Consider the following 20,707-nt stretch of genomic DNA (forward strand, 5'->3'; position numbering starts at 1 on the left):
TCATTCGTACTGATGACGGTGATTATCTTTTACTGTATTTTTCAGAATAGCAAACCCCTCTTGCAACATCCCTCGTGAAATGAACGGAAAAAAACATATCTTTTACCACAAAAGGCCAAATCCTAATAAGAGGGGCAACTTTTGGGTTCCAAAGGTGCCTTAATAAGGGTTCTACTGAATTCTTTTCAATTGCAAATCAAAAAGATCTGTCTGAATGATGGTAACATACTACAACCATAGTTAGTTTTATAATATTTTATTCTGTGTACAAAATCATCTGCCAGTTCCACATTAAATGAAATAGAAGAAAATAAACAAAAATTAAATATTTTCACAGAGTATAATCCCAAAAGGCATGGCTGCAAAATGAAGCTTGCAAGGATGTAAGCGCACCACAAGTAACTTGACCAATCAGAAGACTGATGTATCATTCAAACTGTCACTTGTGATTGGTCAACTTACATGCGTTAATAAATAATAATAATAAGATTTATACAGCGCACATATCCACAAAAGTGCTCAAAGCGCTTGTGAAAACCATGAAACATATTAACCTTAAACCTAAATACAACTGATAATTGTCCAATGTCGTTGCGTCCCACTACATCCACTCCTCCCCTTGTTTTATTCTAGTCTCGTGGGATTATATTCGACAGGTTTTAATGAGGCTGGCAACCTTTTCATTCAATTTCTTATAATAATTATAGTACTGTATTGCACTAGAAAACTTGATATTAAAAACTTTTACTTTTTACTTCCTCACGGCGTCTAAAAGAATTGGCTCCACTATCTTGATTGTAATCTTTGTCAAAATCTAAGTACTCAACTAAATACTATTTATTATTGGTAATATGAAGTTTAAAAAACTATAAAATATGGACATGAAATAAACAAATTAAATATTAATTTTAAAATTATTTGGATTAATTATTATAATATAGTAACTACAATGGAATGTTGTCTGGTGGTCAATCCTAGTTCATCAATATAATCTGTCCCACAGATCAACAGCCATTGTCTAGTAGTCAATCCTAGTTCATCAATATAATCTGTCCCACAGATCAACAGCCATTGTCTAGTGGTAAATCCTAGTTCATCAATATAATCTGTCCCACAGATCAACAGCCATTGTCTAGTAGTCAGTCCTAGTTCATCAATATAATCTGTCCCACAGATCAATAGCCATTGTCTAGTAGTCAATCCTAGTTCATCAATATAATCTGTCCCACAGATCAACAGCCATTGTCTAGTAGTCAATCCTAGTTCATCAATATAATCTGTCCCACAGATCAACAGCCATTGTCTAGTAGTCAATCCTAGTTCATCAATATAATCTGTCCCACAGATCAACAGCCATTGTCTAGTACCATGTAGCATTGGTATATTTAGCATTAATGTTATTTGTTATAAATAACAAATGTAAGAAAATCAACAATTGTAATGTAATGGATGAGCCGACTCATACAGCTTAGCGATAACGTTTACAAATTGTTTTTACCTTAACACATTCAATAATTATCATATTAGTGTGAATATTGTAATTCTTAAAAAATATTTCCTTTTTTTTAAAATTCATAAAAATTTAGTTAGTATTTAATGTTGCACAAACTTCTGAAATAAAATGTCTTTAAATTGTGGCCAAGGTCGGAGTTCAGAGTTCATACTGTTCCATTGCCTCATCTTTGTACAGGTACAATACCATTTTTCTGTATGGCACTATCATTGGCTAAGTACGGTACTTCATAGGGCAACCTACCCTCATCTTCCTCACTTTCTTGCAGAAGCGGCTCTGTTGTTTGTGGATCGGTATAAGAGTCTTTGGCCCATTCTTGTTCAACACCAGAACCAAATATAAGATAAGTAATGAAACCAAGTAAATAAACACCGCAGCAAATCCAAAACACGATTTGCCATTGTTTTCTTGTCTCCTGAAAAAAAAAAGTTACAAAATGTGAGTGAAAACTAACAAAGTTACGTTAGGTAGGCTAAAGTACAGTAGTGCGGTTGTGTCTGATTATGTAGGTAGTGGTATTAAGCAAAGACACTAAGAACCAAGCCACTTCCTTTAAGACTCTTGTTTTTCTCATACACACATTTCTCAAGCATTGTAGGTTGTATGTCCTTATAATATAGTCTTTAATCAATAATTGGAAAAGTAATAATAAATTGGCAATCCAACTTACATTATTTTCAGTTAGAACGCCAACAATTGTTGGGCCAACGAAGCCTGGAATCGTAGCTATAGTATTTGAGAATCCCATCAGCACGCCAGCGTACTTTGGCGCGATATCTAAATGATTTACGTTAAATCCCGACATGGAGAATCCTCCGCAGGCAACTGCTACAATCAAACACGTAATCGCCAATGGTTTATTGCAACCAACATATCCTGTAAGTACAAGGAACGTCGCTGGGAGTGTCATACCTGAAAAGGAACAAAATAATATAAACACTTAATGAGATAATTTGTTAAATTATTTACAAATCAAACTGTACTGGGTTTAGTCATCTTGCATTCCTTCTCACAACCACTGGTTTGAGTCAGATTCTTTCTCATAACCAGTCATCCATTCATTAAAGTAGTGATGAAGATAGTCTATCTGAAAAAGGCTCTACATGTTTATTTATTTTATGTATACAATATAAGTGTACATACCCAAAGTATTGAATAATTTTCTGGTGTTTGTTGTACTTAGAATTCTATGAAATCTTAAGTAGTCGGCCACTAGACCACCAGTTATGATAATCAACCAGTTGAACATGTACGGTACAGCTGATAGATAACCAGTCTAGAAGTAAACAAATAGTGCTCATTAAAAAGAGATACACATCTTATACTTGCCAATTCTTCTACAATTTCTGTGATACAGTGTCACATATGTATCACATGTGATTCTTGTATCATAGGGGCAATTTCACATGTGATACCCTATTTAATACTGTACACTGTATAATGTTATATATAATTCCATGATATAGAATTCATATGTGACAGGGAATTTGTGAGATGCATGCCATATTCGTATATACAGTACTGAGAATACAGTCACAAATTAGTTAGAGAAAGCAAATTAAAATTGGTAGTGCTACATAGGCAAATATGCAATATCCGAAAAAAAAATGTACATACAAGTTAATAGTTAATTTGCCAAAATTTATTTGAATATTTTGATCACAAACATTTTAGACCACCACACAGTGGGTCTTTCTCAAAGATTGATACAGAATAGTGGTAGAATAGCACATATTTAATTAAATACAAAATATCGTAAATATAAATAGTTTTTTTTAATTTGTACTTACTTTAGTGATATCAAATCCCAATATATTCTTCATATACGCTGGTAAATTTGTTAGCATTGTATAGAATCCATAATTATTGGCAAAGTGAGAAATACTGATAACCCACAAACAAGGAGACTTAACCATTGCTAACAGTGGTGGTATTATAGCCTGTATGAAAAGAAAAAAGTTCATCATCATATAATACTATATATCTTCATATATCCTTATCTTTATATGTTTGCTTTTGGAGTGATTGCAAGACAGTGCTTATTACCTCAGTAAAGTTCTGTCTACACTATAAAACTAGTTTGACAAAAAAGTGTGATGTACCCAAATATGGTAGTGATATACTCAAATATGGTAGTGATGTGACATCATCATGTCCATATATGGGCACATCACATTTGATAGTGTAGGCAGAGCTTTTTTTTTTAATACTTCATACTTTTCCTTTTTTTCCGCCAATAGACTTTTCAATATATTCTAGTTCTTCTGGTGATATTCTAGGATGCTGAGATGGGGTGTTGTGAACCAATGCTGTCCATAACACAAACCAAATCAACCCAAGAGTTCCTGTGAGAACAATCAAAACATTCATTTCTATCAAACTTGGAGATATCATAGAAATGTATTGATGTAGCAGGAATACTTGTATACATCTTTAATACAGTACCGTCCTACGTTAAAAGAAAGTATTCATAGGGTGGGTAAAGGTGTTTTAAATAGGATAAAGTTTTCACCACGGTCAACTACTTGATTAACTTAAAGTTTTTGGTCGGCTGAGAGCGTAATTTGTATTTCCCATGCAGATAGTCAATGTTTATATGTTTTATTGTTTGCTATCAGCACAGTCCACCATGCATCTATTTCTGCTATCCAGGATACAGGAAACTACAGTAGGTATACCATGCAAAATTTTATTTTTTTTTTAGTAGGAAGATGTTAAGGGTTTTACTCTGAAAACATGCATAGTTTCTTCCCTAAAATATAAATATAAAAACGTACCAAAAACATAGAAGACAGAAGGCCATCCACCTAGAAAGGTTGTTGAGCATAGCCAGCCTGATACAGGATTGGAAAGTACTGTACCTAGTTGAGAGCCTGAAAAAGACATGAAAAAAACACTGAGATATGCTAAAGAAAATAAAATGTTATTGCGATAGTAACATAATGACAGGGTATATTCACATGTTCAAATATAACTCCATCCCCTAGACATAAAACCTATTCAGAACCATTGTAACTACATTACAAGGTGTCTCTGTACAACATTTTATTACCTTAAATCACTACACTATAAACGTTATTATGGTTGTATTATGAATTTACAATTGAATAAAACAAGAAACATTAGATGTAAACAAAGATACAATGTTTTATATAGCTTGTCATATACAGTAATAAGAAATGTAACTATACCTGCGTATGTTATAGCAATCAGTTTACTACGTTCAATAGGGGGTGCCCAATGTGCCCACATTGCATGCATTGCAGGAAATGTTACACCCTGAAAAAAAAAACATTAAAAAGCTGTAGCTTATGATTATTATCTAGGTTTATTTATTTATTTATTACTATTATTGTACTGGGTAGTCTCTTCAGTAAAATTTGTTACAGAATAATTCAAAGTATTAAATAAAAGATGCAAAGCCTGGAAAAGACCAAATAAGCTCAATATAGAGCTCCAAGCCTGGTTTCACCAGAACAAAATAACTACTAATGATTGTATCAAATAATAATAACAAATACTTAATCTTAACTTAAGATCAGACAAGTAGTAATAATAATATCAAAAAAAAAATTACAGAATTACGCTACAGGACAACATATTTTGTATAGTTTAGTTACAGTATTATAACTGGTTAAATACAGTAGTTGATGACTAAATGTAACAATTAACCAGCTTACCTCACCTAGGCCTTCTAATACACGGAGGGCAATAAAATAACTGACCCCAGCTCTGGCTGCTAGAGGTGTAAGTAAAGTAAAAATTGTGGTACACAACACTCCAACACCAAACAAATGTTTGCCTCCGATGATCCCACCAAGCCACCCTCCTGGTATTTGAGTAATCAAATATCCGTAAAAGAATGAAGACAGAATTTGTCCTCGTGTATTTTGGTCCCAATCAAACTCGCCCTGAGGAAGAAAATTTGAATACAATTTTAATAAAAAATTAATATTGACTATGGATTTAGTTTAGCAATACTATTTATTACCTCTACTAAGTAGGTTATGTTTTCATGCCTGTTAGTAGTGTGTGTGTGTTTGTTTCTATATTTGTTAGTTAGCAGGTTTACTGCTGTTTATTGCCATATTTTCTTAAGATTTTCAAGGATGGTTTCATCATAGCTGTATGGGAACATGTCATTAAATTTTCATATGTCTATTGGAAGGTTTGCGCTCTCTGAGTGCCCTTCTAGTTTTAATAATAATCTCAATAAATCATTCTTCTGACCTGATCTGCTGTTGAATTGTATGTTTCAGCCGGACATTCTGCGTTTGTATAATTATCAGCTGTGTCGTTTGATGCTGTCATGGCAACAAGGGCCACACTCAAGTTAACTCTCATAGCATATACATTCACAAAGCCCAAACATCCCATAATAGCCAACATATACCGACATGATATAATGTGTGGTATCCGTTCTGTGAATACAAAATAATACATTGAAATTAATTATTATTTTCTCATAACCAATAAAAAATAATTTGTAATGTACACCAGAGGTTTGCAAGGAGAGATAATATTATATACAAAAATGTACTTTTTTTTATAGATATTTTTTTACACACTTTACGTCATGCCATACATACATACATATCATTTTTAAAGCATACGACAATACACCACTCTGCTAGACTAACTCCTCATGATGTTCTCCATTCAGGCATTCAGGACGCAATACCGCACACACACTCTTTCTCTTTACCCAAGCCTATCATCATATTATATAGCCTAGTGGTTGGCTAGGCCTCCTATTGTTATACACACTGCACTGACAGAGTGAGCTATCTGTCATAAACTGCACCCCACTCTGCTGCTCGCTGCGTCATAATATTAATGTGTATGCCTAGGCTAGCCTACCTTTTAATCTCTCTAAATACACAGAATGTTCCGAATCACCCGACATTGTGCATTAACTGGAATAAAGGAATATAATTTAAATGTAATATACAATTAAAAAGTTCTAATAACTTATAAAATTAAATATTGCATTGCTGTAAAGTGTAAAATGACTTATCGACGACGATTCGACCAATTCAACCAAAACATCGGAGGTCACCTGACAGTCCATACCACGTGAGAAAAATAAGTTTTTACGACAACAGTGGGCGCACTACAAGTTCCCCACAACTTCACACACCAAAAGCAGGACCTATCGTTCTCGCCTCAGTACAGTATATCATTAATATCAATACCATTGTTGTTTTGTGCACTACTTTTGTACTTTGTACTTATTTGTTTTTCGACGTCACTACAGGCAAATGAAACACTTTTAAAAATTAAGGTAAGCCGGTTATTTCTTTCTTGTTGTGTTAAAAATGTTTTTTTTTTCATTTTTGTAAAACTCAATGATACTCTTTCTAATTGTTATTTTTCTAACTAAAGTGGATATCTTTTGATAAGAGGTAGTGCTCCACTCTGTATGGGAAGGGTTTAGTAAACAAGCCGCATTTACTAGGACGATAACGATAAATAATTGCATCCTACATAAAAAGAAATTAGAAAAGTTTTCCTCCATTTATGGTGCCTGATTAAGTAAGAGCAATAAAATGGATGTTGATTTTGGATCATGACGTCATTTGATTGGATAATATTATTTCATCAAGACACTATACAGCATAAACGGGTTATCCTATAGTTCTAGAATGAAGACTTTTCTAATTTCTTCTATTTATCGTCGATTATCGTCAAGCCTTAAAATGAATGTTGGATAATTTTGGTGTGGCTGTATAATCTCCCTTGGCCTCCTTACAATAAAATGTCTAATAATGTTGCCTTTTGATTAAACACATTTTTAATCTAGCTCTATCACCAAATCACATTAGCACTTTCATAATGGTCCCAATGTGACTTAGGTGGTGACATCGGTAATGGGTTGCTGGCTGGGGAATTCATGGTAGGTTGCATAGAAACAAATAACACATTGGTAATGTTATGAATCATCGTGTTTAATTTCATTTTTAATAAATAAATCAACTTTTTTAGACGAATTGTTTACAGATGTTTTTACAGTTTACATGTTTAAAAACTTGTTGTTACGTCATCACACGTGATGCTCCGGAATAGTTCAAACTGTAATGACGTCATATAGGTCTATGAATGAAGCATTAGATAGTTTGAATGATCTGATCTATCTCGTCATGATTGGTCAATTTGAGCGTAAGAAGTCATTGCGCGTCCAAAACCAGCTGTCAATTGTGATTGGTTAACTTGTGTTGCGTGATGCGTACAACACTATGATTGGGAGGTACCTTACCGCCAATGGATTGGAAAAAAGAAAATAAATAATACAGTACAATTATATTATAATGTATTATTTCAGACAACTTATGCGGTTATTCAGTTCTTAATTGAATAATCATTCGATTGATTTTGTTTATATTCATAACTCGATCTGTGATGATAGTATAATTCATAAAACATTTTAATACTGAAGCGAAAAAAAATTGTAGTCATTACCTCACTCCGTTATAAAATACCGATTCGCGTCATTTCACGCAGATGCATTTCCCACGAGTTCGCTGTTGTTATATCCAGTGGTGCGGAGACTGCGTTGAAAATATTAATGTTCGAGCAGCCTATCGGCGGATTCATCGCTCCGTCTAATTGTACCGGATCAAATCCGAACGGAATCCGGCGGTAGGCCTATGCGTTAGGAACGGTTTCACTCTTAAACACTAATAAACCCATTTATCCGTTTTTTTATCCAGCCACCGAACCGGGCAGTGTGAACGTAGCTTATAGGGGGAGACACAATGGATCATCCGTGATTCACGGTGATTTGTCAATTCACTTGCGTTGCGCGTACGCCCTTTTGTTGCGCGTACGCCATTGTGTTGCGCGTATGTAATTGCGTTGCGCGTACGCCCTTGCGTTGCGTGTAACAAGTGAGAACTAATAAGTTCACTCTACTACCACTTTGCGTAAGTACAACCAAAATGACCGTGTACTTAATTGACTATAAGTAGACCTATGTGGTGCGTAACTATGTTATCCTTCGAACACACTTTCAAAAAGCACTCTCCGTTAGCGTCTCGCACAATATACATTTTGCGATACAATAGACCTAATATATAAACTGGTATTAATATATCGCAGCAGCACTCATGACCATGTATAAATGGTGTTCATTATAATACCTCTATGACAACTGTGAACGTTGTGTGAAAAGTTAGGCACACTAACCGAGGCAAGACCTTGACACAATGTGACGGAATACTTGATAATTACATAAACGGTACATAATGCTTCCTTTGAGAGCCCAGTGGAACGGATTCATCGCAGCACACGGTGAAGTGCGCACGCGTAAAACACAATAATCGATGTTTTCTGAGAAGAATCATACAAAGAGAAATAAATTCAGTGTGTGTTCTGAAACGTAAAACGCTAAACGGTATTAATGTCTGCTGGTACAACAACGAAACATTGTTCTTGCAACGAAGAACCGCCTACCATTGTTACTATGGTGATACGTTATTCTTTTTAATATATATTTTGATGATGGTCTTTTAATCTATCAAATCAGTTCCCTGTCGTGTGGTACAGTCATCTCACGTACGCAAGGTATCGGTATGTTTACTTACATTTACTGACATTTTTTATCATTTGATTTGAGTAATGTTGATGCGTTACGCTAGATGCAAGCATGGCGGCGCGCGATTGCTGCTGCGTTTGCTTTGAACGTGTTGAAGGTGCACGCTTGACGCAAGCAGGACGCGAATGTGATAAGTGTTTCTTTATAGTGCCAATTGACTCAACTTTTAAGAGCACGGCAGATTTGTGTATAATTCGTAGTAACGAACAATTCCATAGCATGGCCTATTATTCTTTAGTAAAGTACTTTATAAGTTTATGTGAGGGTAACAATCCGCAAAACCGATGTTTTCAGTGTAGCATGCATTCGTTTTGCTCAGTAACAATAACCTACTATAAAACTGCATGGTGACACTTTAATTGTACGTACCCAACCAACGTTATTATTGCCATTTAAAGGTGGACCTATGCCGGTCAATCACCGTACTTATTGATTTTATTATCCAATAATACTTACGGATATATTGTAATATTGACAAGCATAGATCACTAAGTTCATCTGAATAACATATTGTGGAACGTTCAGTTGTAAAGTATTGTATCGCGTTATTAACCGATTCTACTCGCTTGCACAGTGTTTTGTAAAGATCAGAAACATTGCAACTACAGTAGGATGAGTAGAGTGTAATTTGTTATCCTTCTATTTATTCTGTAAATGAGAGTTGATCTGGTAAGTAAGCTGTGTATTGTATTAGATTAGAATTGGTCTTGTTTAGATCTGATCTTATATTAAGTTACTTAGATACGGTATTAGTATAAATGCTAATGTTATGCGATGGTGATGTGTTAAACAAGTAGCATTTTGTATGCCAAAAGCGTTTCTTGTTTTAACACATTCTGGTGGTTACTAGTAACATGTGCGTCATCACATAGTACATTATATTTTATTGATAGCCTATTTAATAAAGATTCTTATACGTTATGTATAATGTATGTCCTATAGATAGAGAACGTAGAGCAACGCAAGTAATTTGACCAATCAAATATGACAGTTCGGTTGATCGCCCGTGATTGGTTTGCACGTGCGTATTGTGAACTTTTTAAATTTCTTCTTTTAACTTTCTTGAATCAAACACGAAACTTGAAATAATTTTGTATTCTAAAAAGATCCAGACATTAAATAATAGGATAATAAACCGACCGCCTTGTATATAGTCATTTGTTTAATCCAGCATGTAGTCGGGTGTCCTCAAGCTTTGTCTTCTTTCTTGTGTTTGATTTTGATTTTTTTAATTCTATTTTCGGAATGACAATAACAATCCGAGGTCGATAGATGTTTAGTTAATTTGTAAATAATGTTAGCTAGTTAATCAATTAAGCTGTCTTCTTATTGGCTTTTTGTGATAATTATTTGATTCTGAAAAAGTAACAAACTTAACCCATTGAGATTTGGCGGAATTAGTTTAAAATTCTCCTGACTCATTTTAACTGGGTGTGATTAAATTAATATCAAAATAGATCACAAGTAGTTCCGGATTAATGCTATCGGTGATATTTTTGACATTATCAGTTTTGATTGTCATTACAATTCTTGTTAAATTTACTATGAATCGTGATTAAATGAAAACAATCTGAAATAATAGACATGTTCACGCCCGCGTTCAAATATTGATGATAACGATACGCGCGCGCATCAACGTTCACGCCCGCGTTCAAATATTGATGATAACGATACGCGCGCGCATTAACTTCGTAATCTTCCGTGGTGCAGGCCGCGTTATTCTATCCCAACCCGGCCTTCGATCTTATTCTTGTAGCTAAATATTTGTTGCGAGGACATAGGTCCGAGATTGAACAATAAAATATCCAAGTAAATTAACCTGTAATGAACTCACTTATAATTAAGTGCACTTGTAAAGTGATGCTAAGTTTAATTAAACTGTTTCGAAATAATTGATAAACCTTGTAGATGTGTCGATTGTTTGTTAATGACATTCGAAATAAACATTTGATGTTTACCGGTTGCAGACGTGCATTGTCTTCACACACCTGTACATGCCTTACAAGGTAAACTATTGTGCATTTGTCAATAACAAGATCATCATTTATCTGTCAAAATAATATCGTACGGAATAGTATCTGACAATTTATCCGTAGCGCGGGATTTATAGAATCACGCCTGTGTGACGTGTTAGCATGGGACGCGCGCGTTAACACACGCCAGCGCGCAAATGACTGCCCCTATCAGCGTCAGATTTTAGTAATTAATTAATTTAATTAAACGTACTTCCGTATCATAAAATAGTCAATAGTAAGTAATGACTTGGTATGAAGAATGAATGGTTCATGTCATAATTTACGCGTATAAGATTTTGATAAATATAAATTGGTTTACTGTATTTTTTCATATCTATAATAATTCATATTCAAATCCTCAAAATACGAATAGTTTATATAGAGACGTAACATATTGATGTTTATCTATGACAGTTTGATAACAATCTCTTCTTATTATCAAATCCTTTTAGTTCAGTCACAGTATGCATGTTTTTCATAACGCTGTATTATTGTAAGCTTCTTATCTTTTTCACCATCGTTATTTTGGGTGTGAATACAAGAATAGCAAAGTATGCCTCGCACGCATGAATTCAGACTCGGTAGCCCCATGTAGGTGATTTTAACTTAACGTATCAAGAGAGTAAATATCATTGGACGCAACCGCAAGGACAGACGTACGCGTAAAGTAATTTGACCAATCACAAGCAACTTGCTTAATACATCAGTTATAACGCAAGAGAGGACAATAAGTACGCTATTTTGAGCTATCCTAGGCGATCACCGAAGTTGTCGCTGGTGATTGGTCAACAATTGCGCTGCGCCAACGTCGTTGCCTCCGAGTGGGAAACAAGTTTAACCGTGCAAGCTTAAATCAAATCAAATAATTATGTGTGTATGTATTCTTTAGGATCAATTGAAACCCGCTGAAATAATATCGATTATTTATGACTGATTTAAAATTATATTTCAGATTCATTGAGGAGTAACCTTGTAAAAACTAATAAATTCAAATAGCGGACAATTTTCATATAATTATCGGAAATAATGCATTGGAATGATTGGTATGTTATTCAGTGAAGTGTGAATGCATTTGAACAACGTTACACGCGATGATAAGGCCCCGTTCACATAACACCGGTTTTAGTTTCGTTGACATGCATAAAAATGGTTGACGCGTTGGTCCTATGATGTGTTTGTGCTGAGCGCAATACGTGCTGGATTCGGTGATTTAAATGTAAATAATTGCATGATCAAACTTTCTCCACGTTACTTTCTCCACATAGATTTAAAGGACTATATTGAACGTGTTTATAACGTTTTGGAATTATATCTGATAAACTAGCTTCGAATTATCTGCACCTTTACTCGAAAAAGGTAATAAAACAGAAAATCCAACACACAAAGTGGAAATGACGTAATACATGATCTGACGCGCGCGTTCAATCTCTGATAATATGGTACAATTTTGCGTCGCTTCACGTCTCAAGACGAATGTTTCTTTGACCAAAGGTTTCATAATATTTAACCCCAAATACATACAATTATAGAACATAATTTGAAGGTAATTGCTATAAACTTTGATTTCCAGTAATATATCGCATCGTCACAACAGGTGATACGCCACCGTCATCAATCAATACCGATCAATACCGTACAACCCTTTGATACATAAAGTTGTCGATTTTCACTGTTCTGAACACCTGAAACACGTTAGGTCTGTTGTCACATTGTAGGGTTGCTCTTTTATTGAGGCGAGTGAATCAGGAGGCAGTTGTAACGTGTGCTGGTTTACTTTGGACGGTGAGAGCCAACGTCAAACGTATGTAGACGTTACGTCATACTTTTTCACATTTTAGTCGACTGCTTGTATTTATTTATAATTAGTGTATTAAAAGATGGAGGTGAAAAATGTGAAATATTTACAACGTAAACAATTACGCGCAATACACGGTTACGTCACGTCAGTAGGTGTATTAACTCCTTTTTTTTTTTAAATCATGCGTTTCTTCTAGCGTCAGTTCTGTAGCCTATAGGTGGTTATTTCACATGACTTTTACTCCCTCATTTCTTCGATAGGCTTGCTCTACTTGCTTTAAGGTTGGACGCAACGCAAGGACGTACGCACAACGCAAATAATTTGACCAATCACAATACAACGAGGATCATCCGAACTGTCGCTTGTGATTGCTCAATTCACTTCGTTGCGCCTACGTAATTGCGATGTGTCGTAGTCGAAACCAAGCCTTATTTCTATTAATACATTGCACTCCACTGATCCAGCAGTCCCTGGAATGTCCACTATTGTATTTAGTACGGTACATTCATCGACATTTTCGTCTATTTTATATCTTATGTCGATTACAAATATAAAAAGTTGTTAAAGCGTAAATAATTTTCTATAACATTGTAATAAAATCGTTGCATTATATTTATTCATTTTACTCTAGGCGCGCCTAGCCATGTATGAAAATTAAATAAAAATGGTACAGTCCTGTACTGTACTGCATAACTGTACTCTACTATAATAATCATATTAACCATTACAATGCATTTTGGCAAAACAGACAATACAAAAACCTAAGCCTCATCCCTCGCGTGGTTCCTAGTTTGTTTTAAAAACCATTTATAGGCTTCAAACATAGGATTAATATATTATTGTGTGAGAGAGTGAAGGCTGAGCCTCTACCAATCCTTCTGTGTTCTGTTCTTTTTTTGGAATTTAACGCAATACTTTTGAATGAACGCGTCAGTAATTACGGAAGTTTGGACTTCACGGAACAACAAATATAATACCTAGCATAATACTGTTGCACTATAATAAAGGGTTAGTAGTGATAATCAAACCATAATAGTGTGGTATACAGTTGAGGTAAGACGTGACATAGCTCTGAGGCTGATCAGTGGAATTTTAAAAAAGAAATTTTTATCTTATTTTTTTGGATTGTATCAAACCTTCAAGTTGTAATTTGGTTGTGATTTTGCAAGACATTCTTACTAATCCGTTTGGCTATTGTATGCCTACGTGTACGTCGCTAAGTATTTAGGTAAGCGCTCGCATGGTTGCGTGTAGGTAGGAGCACGATGTCGTCTGGTTTTGTTGCCATATCAACAGTAGTGTTGACGCACGAAGTATACGCGCGCGTTTAGGTTCAATGCGTTTGCGCGGACCGTTCAGACGATCAGATAGGCCTACTCAGGCCGTACGTATCGCTGTTTAACTGTTTCCTCCTTTATGTAAGGGAAGTTGTTTCGTTGTGAACGCCCACTTAACGTACAGGCCTACATCGTGTGTATTGAATGGTTAAAACATAGGCCTCAGTATGTTTACTCTTTTTTTATCTTACAGTTGAAAAGGCCAGACTCGACAAAAACAAACTAATTACCTATGTCAATCATCACAACCTTAAATGTGCCTTTTGTATGACCGTTGATCTAAAGAACAACAAGGGATTTTAATTTAAAAACAGTAAGTATAATTTATTAGGGATTTAAATACTAGGACTAAGGAACGGACGTGCCGACGAACTGACTATGACCGAATAAACGATGCTTAGGCCTACACAATAATCTCAAAGTAGTACGCCTCCGTATTCTGGCCTTGGTTGACGCATATATATCACCAACTTATTGAATTACAAATTCTATAGTCATTATTATTTTAGTACATGTTTACACTAACAGTTAATTAAACAAATCTTAATCAATATTAATTAGCTGATACGGTACTTAAATCCAGACAGAAATAAGAACGAGTGAATTGTGGGATACATTACAGTCGTGACCAACAAACAGAATAATGTATTAAAAATCGATATCAATTATAAAGTGACTAGTTACGTGTGTTGATATAGTCTCTATTTGTAACAATATTAATCGATTTTTGTTGAGGATCTTCGACGTGTCTATCATACTTGATTGGCCCAGGGTGAATAAACCATAAACAGGAACTTAAACACTTAAACATTATTAAGTACAGTAACAGTCGGCAACATGCAGCGCGCGCGTTGCCAACACACCACCAGGACGTGACTATGAACTTATGTAGGTCTAATATTCAAATTAGATGACGTGCTTGCCCTGTAATTCCACGAGTATAGGTTAAGATCCTACATAAATTAGAATTAGAGAATGGGGCATAAGTCTATAGGTCCCGTGATCCTAACTACTCGAGACTATCTTAACTACTCGAGACTATAACAATCGCGTCGTATAGCAGATTAATAAATGGGTAATTGCAGTATCTCAAAAACGAGAGAAGAAAGAGTGGTCATAATTATCGTCAGCTGCACGCGAAGTTAAACGCGATATGACGTCATGGTGTTCTTAATGTTGTTTTTTTTTATTTTACAGGTTTATTGTCAGGGTGAAATAAGTTGATTCTCTACAAAATATAGCACAATGCCTGATGGTGATAATATGGAAGTTACGTCACCAATAAAAATCCAAATTCACGAATATGCGAAAGACTTTGATTCGCCGCGATCACCAACCGTGAAAAAGTTATCAACCAGTGATATCTTAGAGGTCATACACGAAGATAGGGAGAGCGAAATGACTCGGCTAAAATTTGTTGCAAAGAAATTAAATCTAGCAACTAGAAGACCATCTTATATGAAGTGGCTTGAGGACTTGAAAAAGCCAGCTCTTGCTAGTTATGATAAAAATTGTGAAAACAGGAAAGAAACGAAAGCGTATGGAGAGAGGAAACGAGAAGTGGAGGAGGGTATATCGTGGCTCAAAAGTGAATTGGTACGTAAATCGTTATCTTTATCGTTTTGTAATTCTTTTTATCTGTCTGTTTTATCTAGGGCCACAGTAGTTATATCATTTTTCTGATTACTATTAGCTGCCCGTTCCATTGTTCTCGTTGTTCACATTAAAACGCAATGCAAGAACGGCAAATAAAGATCAATTTGCATTTAACCAATAACAATCGAGAGTTATGGTACATTGCGTCTGATTGGTCAAATAAGTACGCTGCGTGTACGTACGTCATTGCGCTTCCCCCAATGAGAGCAAATGTTGAGTAGTACAAACCTATCACATCTTCCTGTCAAGTTCTCCTCATCTCTGACACCAAATAATACTCCATTAGATTATTCAATGGTGTCGACCTCGTTTATAAACTATAAAATGAAATTAATAGATTAAATAAATAATAATGAACAAATATGTAATTTATTTTTAATTTATTTATTTTCAACAGATGTTAATGCGACAACAAGATCAGACGTTAGCCCAGACGTTACTAAGTCTTCGCGCCGAAATCAACGAAATGCGACTCCAAATGAGTTGTAATGAACATAAAGAAATTATAGAGGATGTCCGCTTGTCGATCGTTGACGAAGATGAGACAGCTAGCGATTACAATGATTTAGCCACAACGGACAGACCGCCAAACTTTTGTGAAATGGATCATGAACGACCGCTTAAGACACTCGGCGTGACGCGTATGAACTTACGCGCACGCAGGTTTTCTCTCATGTGACCTAATACTGAAATACGGATACAACCAATAAGAACTAAGGATACAGTATGTAGGCTATGACGTAAAAGTTGACGCGCTACGAGTATCGATGTTTGCAAAAACGCGTTCAAGTGGAACTTGTCATTAACAATTTTGACGAAATTAAAAGATAGGCCTAGAAACTCTAACGTATGCAATAATGTGATTTTAATAAGAGTTTATCACGGGAAATTATGCACAAGAATAATGAATTCTTTAGAGGACTCGCGAATAAATGACCTTTTACAAGCAGAAGGCCTAGATACAGATATGGATATACAATCCACATCTTTTGACCGAACACAGGAATATGATAATAACTTTATTATGTTGGTCGAACGAAACGAAAGGGTAATTTATTCTCACGATATCCATGGACAGGTGACACTGTTTCTCATGTACTTGGTCTCAAGTGGTGTGTTCCCATGACAACGAATAATTATGCAATTATTACATAAACGCCATAATATATGTTTTATGTTAGTTGACAAGTTATAAGAAAACTCGCACAGGACACTACCGTTATTATAAGCTTATTTTATAATACTGTATTCATTTTGTATAGCTTTAATGTATATAAAACACAATTCAATTTTAATTCAATTTTAATACGATGTAAATTATTGTAAAAAGAAAGAAAATAGACATAAATAAAAATGACAAAACAAATTTTAGTTATATTTTTAGATTTGCAACATTAGTTTTTATATGAAATGATTATAGCTCACATTTTCATCGTCGATCTGTCGGTGCTAAGTATCACAGATGGGTCGATGCCAAGCATTCGTATTACCACGAACAATTGGTACTGACTTAATTGAGCATTTTGTGTGTCGCATGTTAGTGATGTCTATATATGAAATAGATTGCAAGAATGCACAGATAATAAGCAAAATGCAGTTTAATTACCTGTTTGGCCGTATTCACTTAAGTGAGATATTACACTTAACTCACTAAATATTTAAGTATTTCACTTAAATTGTATTCACTTAGATATGATCTTAATTTTAAAGTGTTTCACTTTACGCTAAGTGTGATTGCTGAATACGGCCACTGGAACTTAGGCATAAATAAAAATAACACCAACAATTAGACCTATATAGACCGACTTAAAATAAGTCGAGAGGTGTACTTTAATTCGGTATACTTTGAAGTATATTTAGAACACTGTTTAATTTTAACAAAAACATGTCATAGGAAACCTTGATACCAGAAACGTTTATTAAATAATTATTGTGATGTCATCAAGGTGGTTGGGTAATAATTGAATGCAACCATGGATTAATGATTAATCCATGGTTGCAACAAAGTTTAAAAAACCAATTGTTTCAATATAGTCACATATCGAACATCAGTACATAATTTATATGATACCTTAAATATTTTAATAAAACTTTTTTATACAATAATAAGTAATTGTGTCTACCTAATTTGTCAGCGTCAAATGATAAAATACTATACTTGACTTTGGAATTGCATTTTCAATATTCAATTCAATTTGTAAAGATCTGTCTACACTATCAAACTTTATGTGAGAAAAAATGTGATGTGCCCATATATGGACATAATGATTTTATAGCACTACCATAATTTGGGTATATCACACTTTTTTTGCCAAACTGGTTTGATAGGTAGACCATGGTAGACATAGCTTATACGCGGACAGAACTAGAGAGATGAGTCCTGTTGCGACGAACATTTCCATAGGCCCTATATTAAAATGAATAATATTGAATGATGGTATTAATAATACAACTTGTGGGCTTAGTCCGCTGTTTAAAACATTTACTGAATGAATAATGTGAAACGAGAAAGAAGGGGAAAGAATCTCTTTAATTCAATGATCGATCAACAAGTGGTGGTATAAGTAGTTTAGCTAAGCATAGTTTGAGAGAGGGCGTTAACAGCAGAGGAAGAAATTGTGGGAACCACCAAAGTGCATCTTTGGAGTTTTAAGCATTATTAAATCATGCCTTCTTAAATTTCGCCTTGGTAGGTAAGTGTAAACTATATAAATGCATTTAAAGTTTTTAAACTTATTCAGATGCATGTTGTTGACATTATGTTGCATTAGAATCACATTCATCATGTCACGATTCTTGGGCTAGCCTGCCTGAGAATCTTTTTAGATAGGACCACTACCACCGTGGGTCACTATGATACATTGGTGGTCTCTCAATGTATTATGGGAACGGGCCTAGCCTAGAGGAATACCGCCTATAGGCCCTAGAGCACGGTTACATTGTAAACGTTTTATTTACTAACACTAATAATAAATACTTTTTAAGCAGAATGTCAGCTGCTAGCTGAGGATTTGTAAATAATGATTTTTTTTAGTCAAAAAAGTTAGTCTATACTCTTAATAATTGTTTGTGCTATTTTAGACTCGACTGATATGCTGAAAGAACATTATTCTAGCCACTTTAGGACCGTCACATATTCAATAAACATATCAATAAAAAAAATTAACAGTACCACATACCTAGTCTTTCAAGGTCCTACATAAGCTTTAACAAATAATTGAATCAATTTAGTGACTGACAATTGTTTAGCCTGGAGCCACAATCCAGCTCGGATGAGCAAAAACCATTGTGTTGTCGTCTGGCGAGCACCATTGTCCCTTAATCATTGCATTCACTTACCCTAAAGAAACAGTTAACTGTTGACTTGGAGTCAATGGGATTTGTTCTGCTTCGCTTGTTAAAACGATAAAAGATACAAAAAGAACATAAGAATAATTATATGCCAATAAACAGGCATATTCAATGTTAGATAAATTATTATGGTTGAACAACACATGGCAATATAAGTTATAGTTAGTATTACTAGGTACAGAGGAGATAAGATTGATCAAACTCACTTAGTGAAAATATAATTTTAACTTTGTTTTTAGTCAGTTTTAAAAATAACCTAAGCAAATATTTTTTATGTTAAAAGTCCATTCCATAAAGATAAACAAAACTGGGTTTTTGGTTTAACAAAAAAGTAAAACATTTATTTGGAATCAAATGAATTTGAATGCATGAAGTAAAAAGGTTTGATAAACAATTTTATCAGTTAAGCACTTACTTAAGCACAAGATTGATGATATCCTGTACTTAAAAAGAAATACTTGGTTTAATGGTATTTTGAAATAAAAGATTATAAACTAAAATGGCAAACTTGACAGTTTTTAATCTATAAACATTTCCTTTTCGTCGTTTGATTATTCAATTAAGTCATCTTCAGCCTAGAATTTTGAATGAATGCTCTTTAGTCGTGCCATTCAAGTGGTATTGTTGACTTTGTTGTTCAAATGTAATCCGTCTCTTGTCCTGACTTACAGCCTTTTATCATTGTTTGCATTAAGGCATGTACAAGACATAGTCACCTCGTATTCAATTACCATTTAATAGTATCGATTAATCCCTTACCATTGTGTAAGAACCTCTAGCGTTTCACAATGTTACCTGGGTACGTATATTGTTCTCAACATCCGTTGAAAATCGACGCTATGAAATAAGATTTGTCTTCTGAGAGGTATTGTGACGCTAAGAAATCTAGCAGTTATCTGCGGTGTTAAGTTGGTGTGGATGTTACTTAAGACAGAGTGTGTCGTGTTCTTAGTTACCAACACACTTGTTGGTTTAAGGTAAGCTACTTAGTAATCATTAACATGTAATTTTAGTAAATCTCTCTAAATAGATTTCACTTTGGTAGTCAGGTAAGGTTTCAATTATGTTAATTTTAGCCTGTGTTATTTCTTTACAAAGGAGGACAAAATTGCCATGAGCTAGTTATCCCTATTTACCATCATTTCCTCTATTAGTTTCTGCTTTAATGGCACAAAAGCAAAAAAGGGGGATTCTTTAAAACCCTACAAACTCCCTGGTTACTAGCTTGGTTACAAGCTTAGTTTCCATGTAAATTTACATGAGTGCAATAAATAAATTCAGTGTGGAATTTAGAATCAACTGCAGTCAGGTTTCAACTATAATTGATACTCATTTTCCCATAAATTTTCTATTTTTTAAATGAATCTTATATTTGATGTTTGTTGTGCAATTTTGCTAGACATTATGTAGGTTTATACTATTTTTTTTATTTGTGTTATTTTT

The 20,707-nt window shown here is 34.5% G+C and overlaps 2 protein-coding genes across 5 annotated transcripts; one reads left to right on the plus strand and one right to left on the minus strand.

Annotated features, from left to right (window-relative positions):
- Nucleotides 1-252: 252 nt before the first annotated feature.
- Nucleotides 253-6,540, minus strand: LOC144839641 (sialin-like). The gene is made up of 10 exons (XM_078695091.1): nucleotides 6,374-6,540; nucleotides 5,744-5,934; nucleotides 5,194-5,424; nucleotides 4,705-4,792; nucleotides 4,291-4,386; nucleotides 3,731-3,858; nucleotides 3,304-3,453; nucleotides 2,657-2,789; nucleotides 2,184-2,425; nucleotides 253-1,928 (listed from the first exon to the last, which is right to left on the minus strand). Exons 1-10 carry the CDS (start codon nucleotides 6,417-6,419, stop codon nucleotides 1,677-1,679), a joined length of 1,557 nt encoding a protein of 518 aa, XP_078551217.1. The 5' UTR covers nucleotides 6,420-6,540; the 3' UTR covers nucleotides 253-1,676.
- Nucleotides 6,541-8,902: 2,362 nt separating this feature from the next.
- On the plus strand, nucleotides 8,903-17,868 carry LOC144839691 (protein FAM167A-like). 4 transcript variants are annotated; one of them, XM_078695150.1, is made up of 4 exons: nucleotides 8,903-9,082; nucleotides 14,451-14,570; nucleotides 15,455-15,853; nucleotides 16,311-17,868. In XM_078695150.1, the coding sequence occupies exons 3-4, from the start codon at nucleotides 15,503-15,505 to the stop codon at nucleotides 16,590-16,592; spliced, it is 633 nt and encodes a 210-aa protein (XP_078551276.1). In that variant the 5' UTR covers nucleotides 8,903-9,082; nucleotides 14,451-14,570; nucleotides 15,455-15,502; the 3' UTR covers nucleotides 16,593-17,868. The 4 variants fall into 4 exon arrangements, with proteins under 4 accessions (XP_078551276.1, XP_078551278.1, XP_078551279.1 ...); XM_078695152.1 differs by lacking the exon at nucleotides 8,903-9,082 and adding an exon at nucleotides 9,760-9,776; XM_078695153.1 differs by lacking the exon at nucleotides 8,903-9,082 and adding an exon at nucleotides 13,794-13,928.
- The last annotated feature ends 2,839 nt before the right edge of the window (nucleotides 17,869-20,707 follow it).

The sequence above is a fragment of the Antedon bifida genome, chromosome 4 (genome assembly GCF_963402885.1).
Source record: "Antedon bifida chromosome 4, ecAntBifi1.1, whole genome shotgun sequence".
Taxonomy (NCBI): Eukaryota; Metazoa; Echinodermata; class Crinoidea; order Comatulida; family Antedonidae; genus Antedon; species Antedon bifida.

What these genes read in the sequence shown, in the direction of transcription:
- LOC144839641 (XM_078695091.1), bottom strand. Translation starts at nt 6,419, where the DNA reads ATGTCGGGTGATTCGGAACATTCTGTGTATTTAGAGAGATTAAAAG. An exon ending in GTATTTAGAGAGATTAAAAG is followed by an intron (nt 5,935 to 6,373) that starts GTAGGCTAGCCT and finishes TTGTATTCACAG; the next exon opens with AACGGATACCACACATTATA. An exon ending in TGGGATTTGATATCACTAAA is followed by an intron (nt 2,790 to 3,303) that starts GTAAGTACAAAT and finishes GTTTACTTCTAG; the next exon opens with ACTGGTTATCTATCAGCTGT.
- LOC144839691 (XM_078695150.1), top strand. Translation starts at nt 15,503, where the DNA reads ATGCCTGATGGTGATAATATGGAAGTTACGTCACCAATAAAAATCCAA. An exon ending in CGTGGCTCAAAAGTGAATTG is followed by an intron (nt 15,854 to 16,310) that starts GTACGTAAATCG and finishes TATTTTCAACAG; the next exon opens with ATGTTAATGCGACAACAAGA.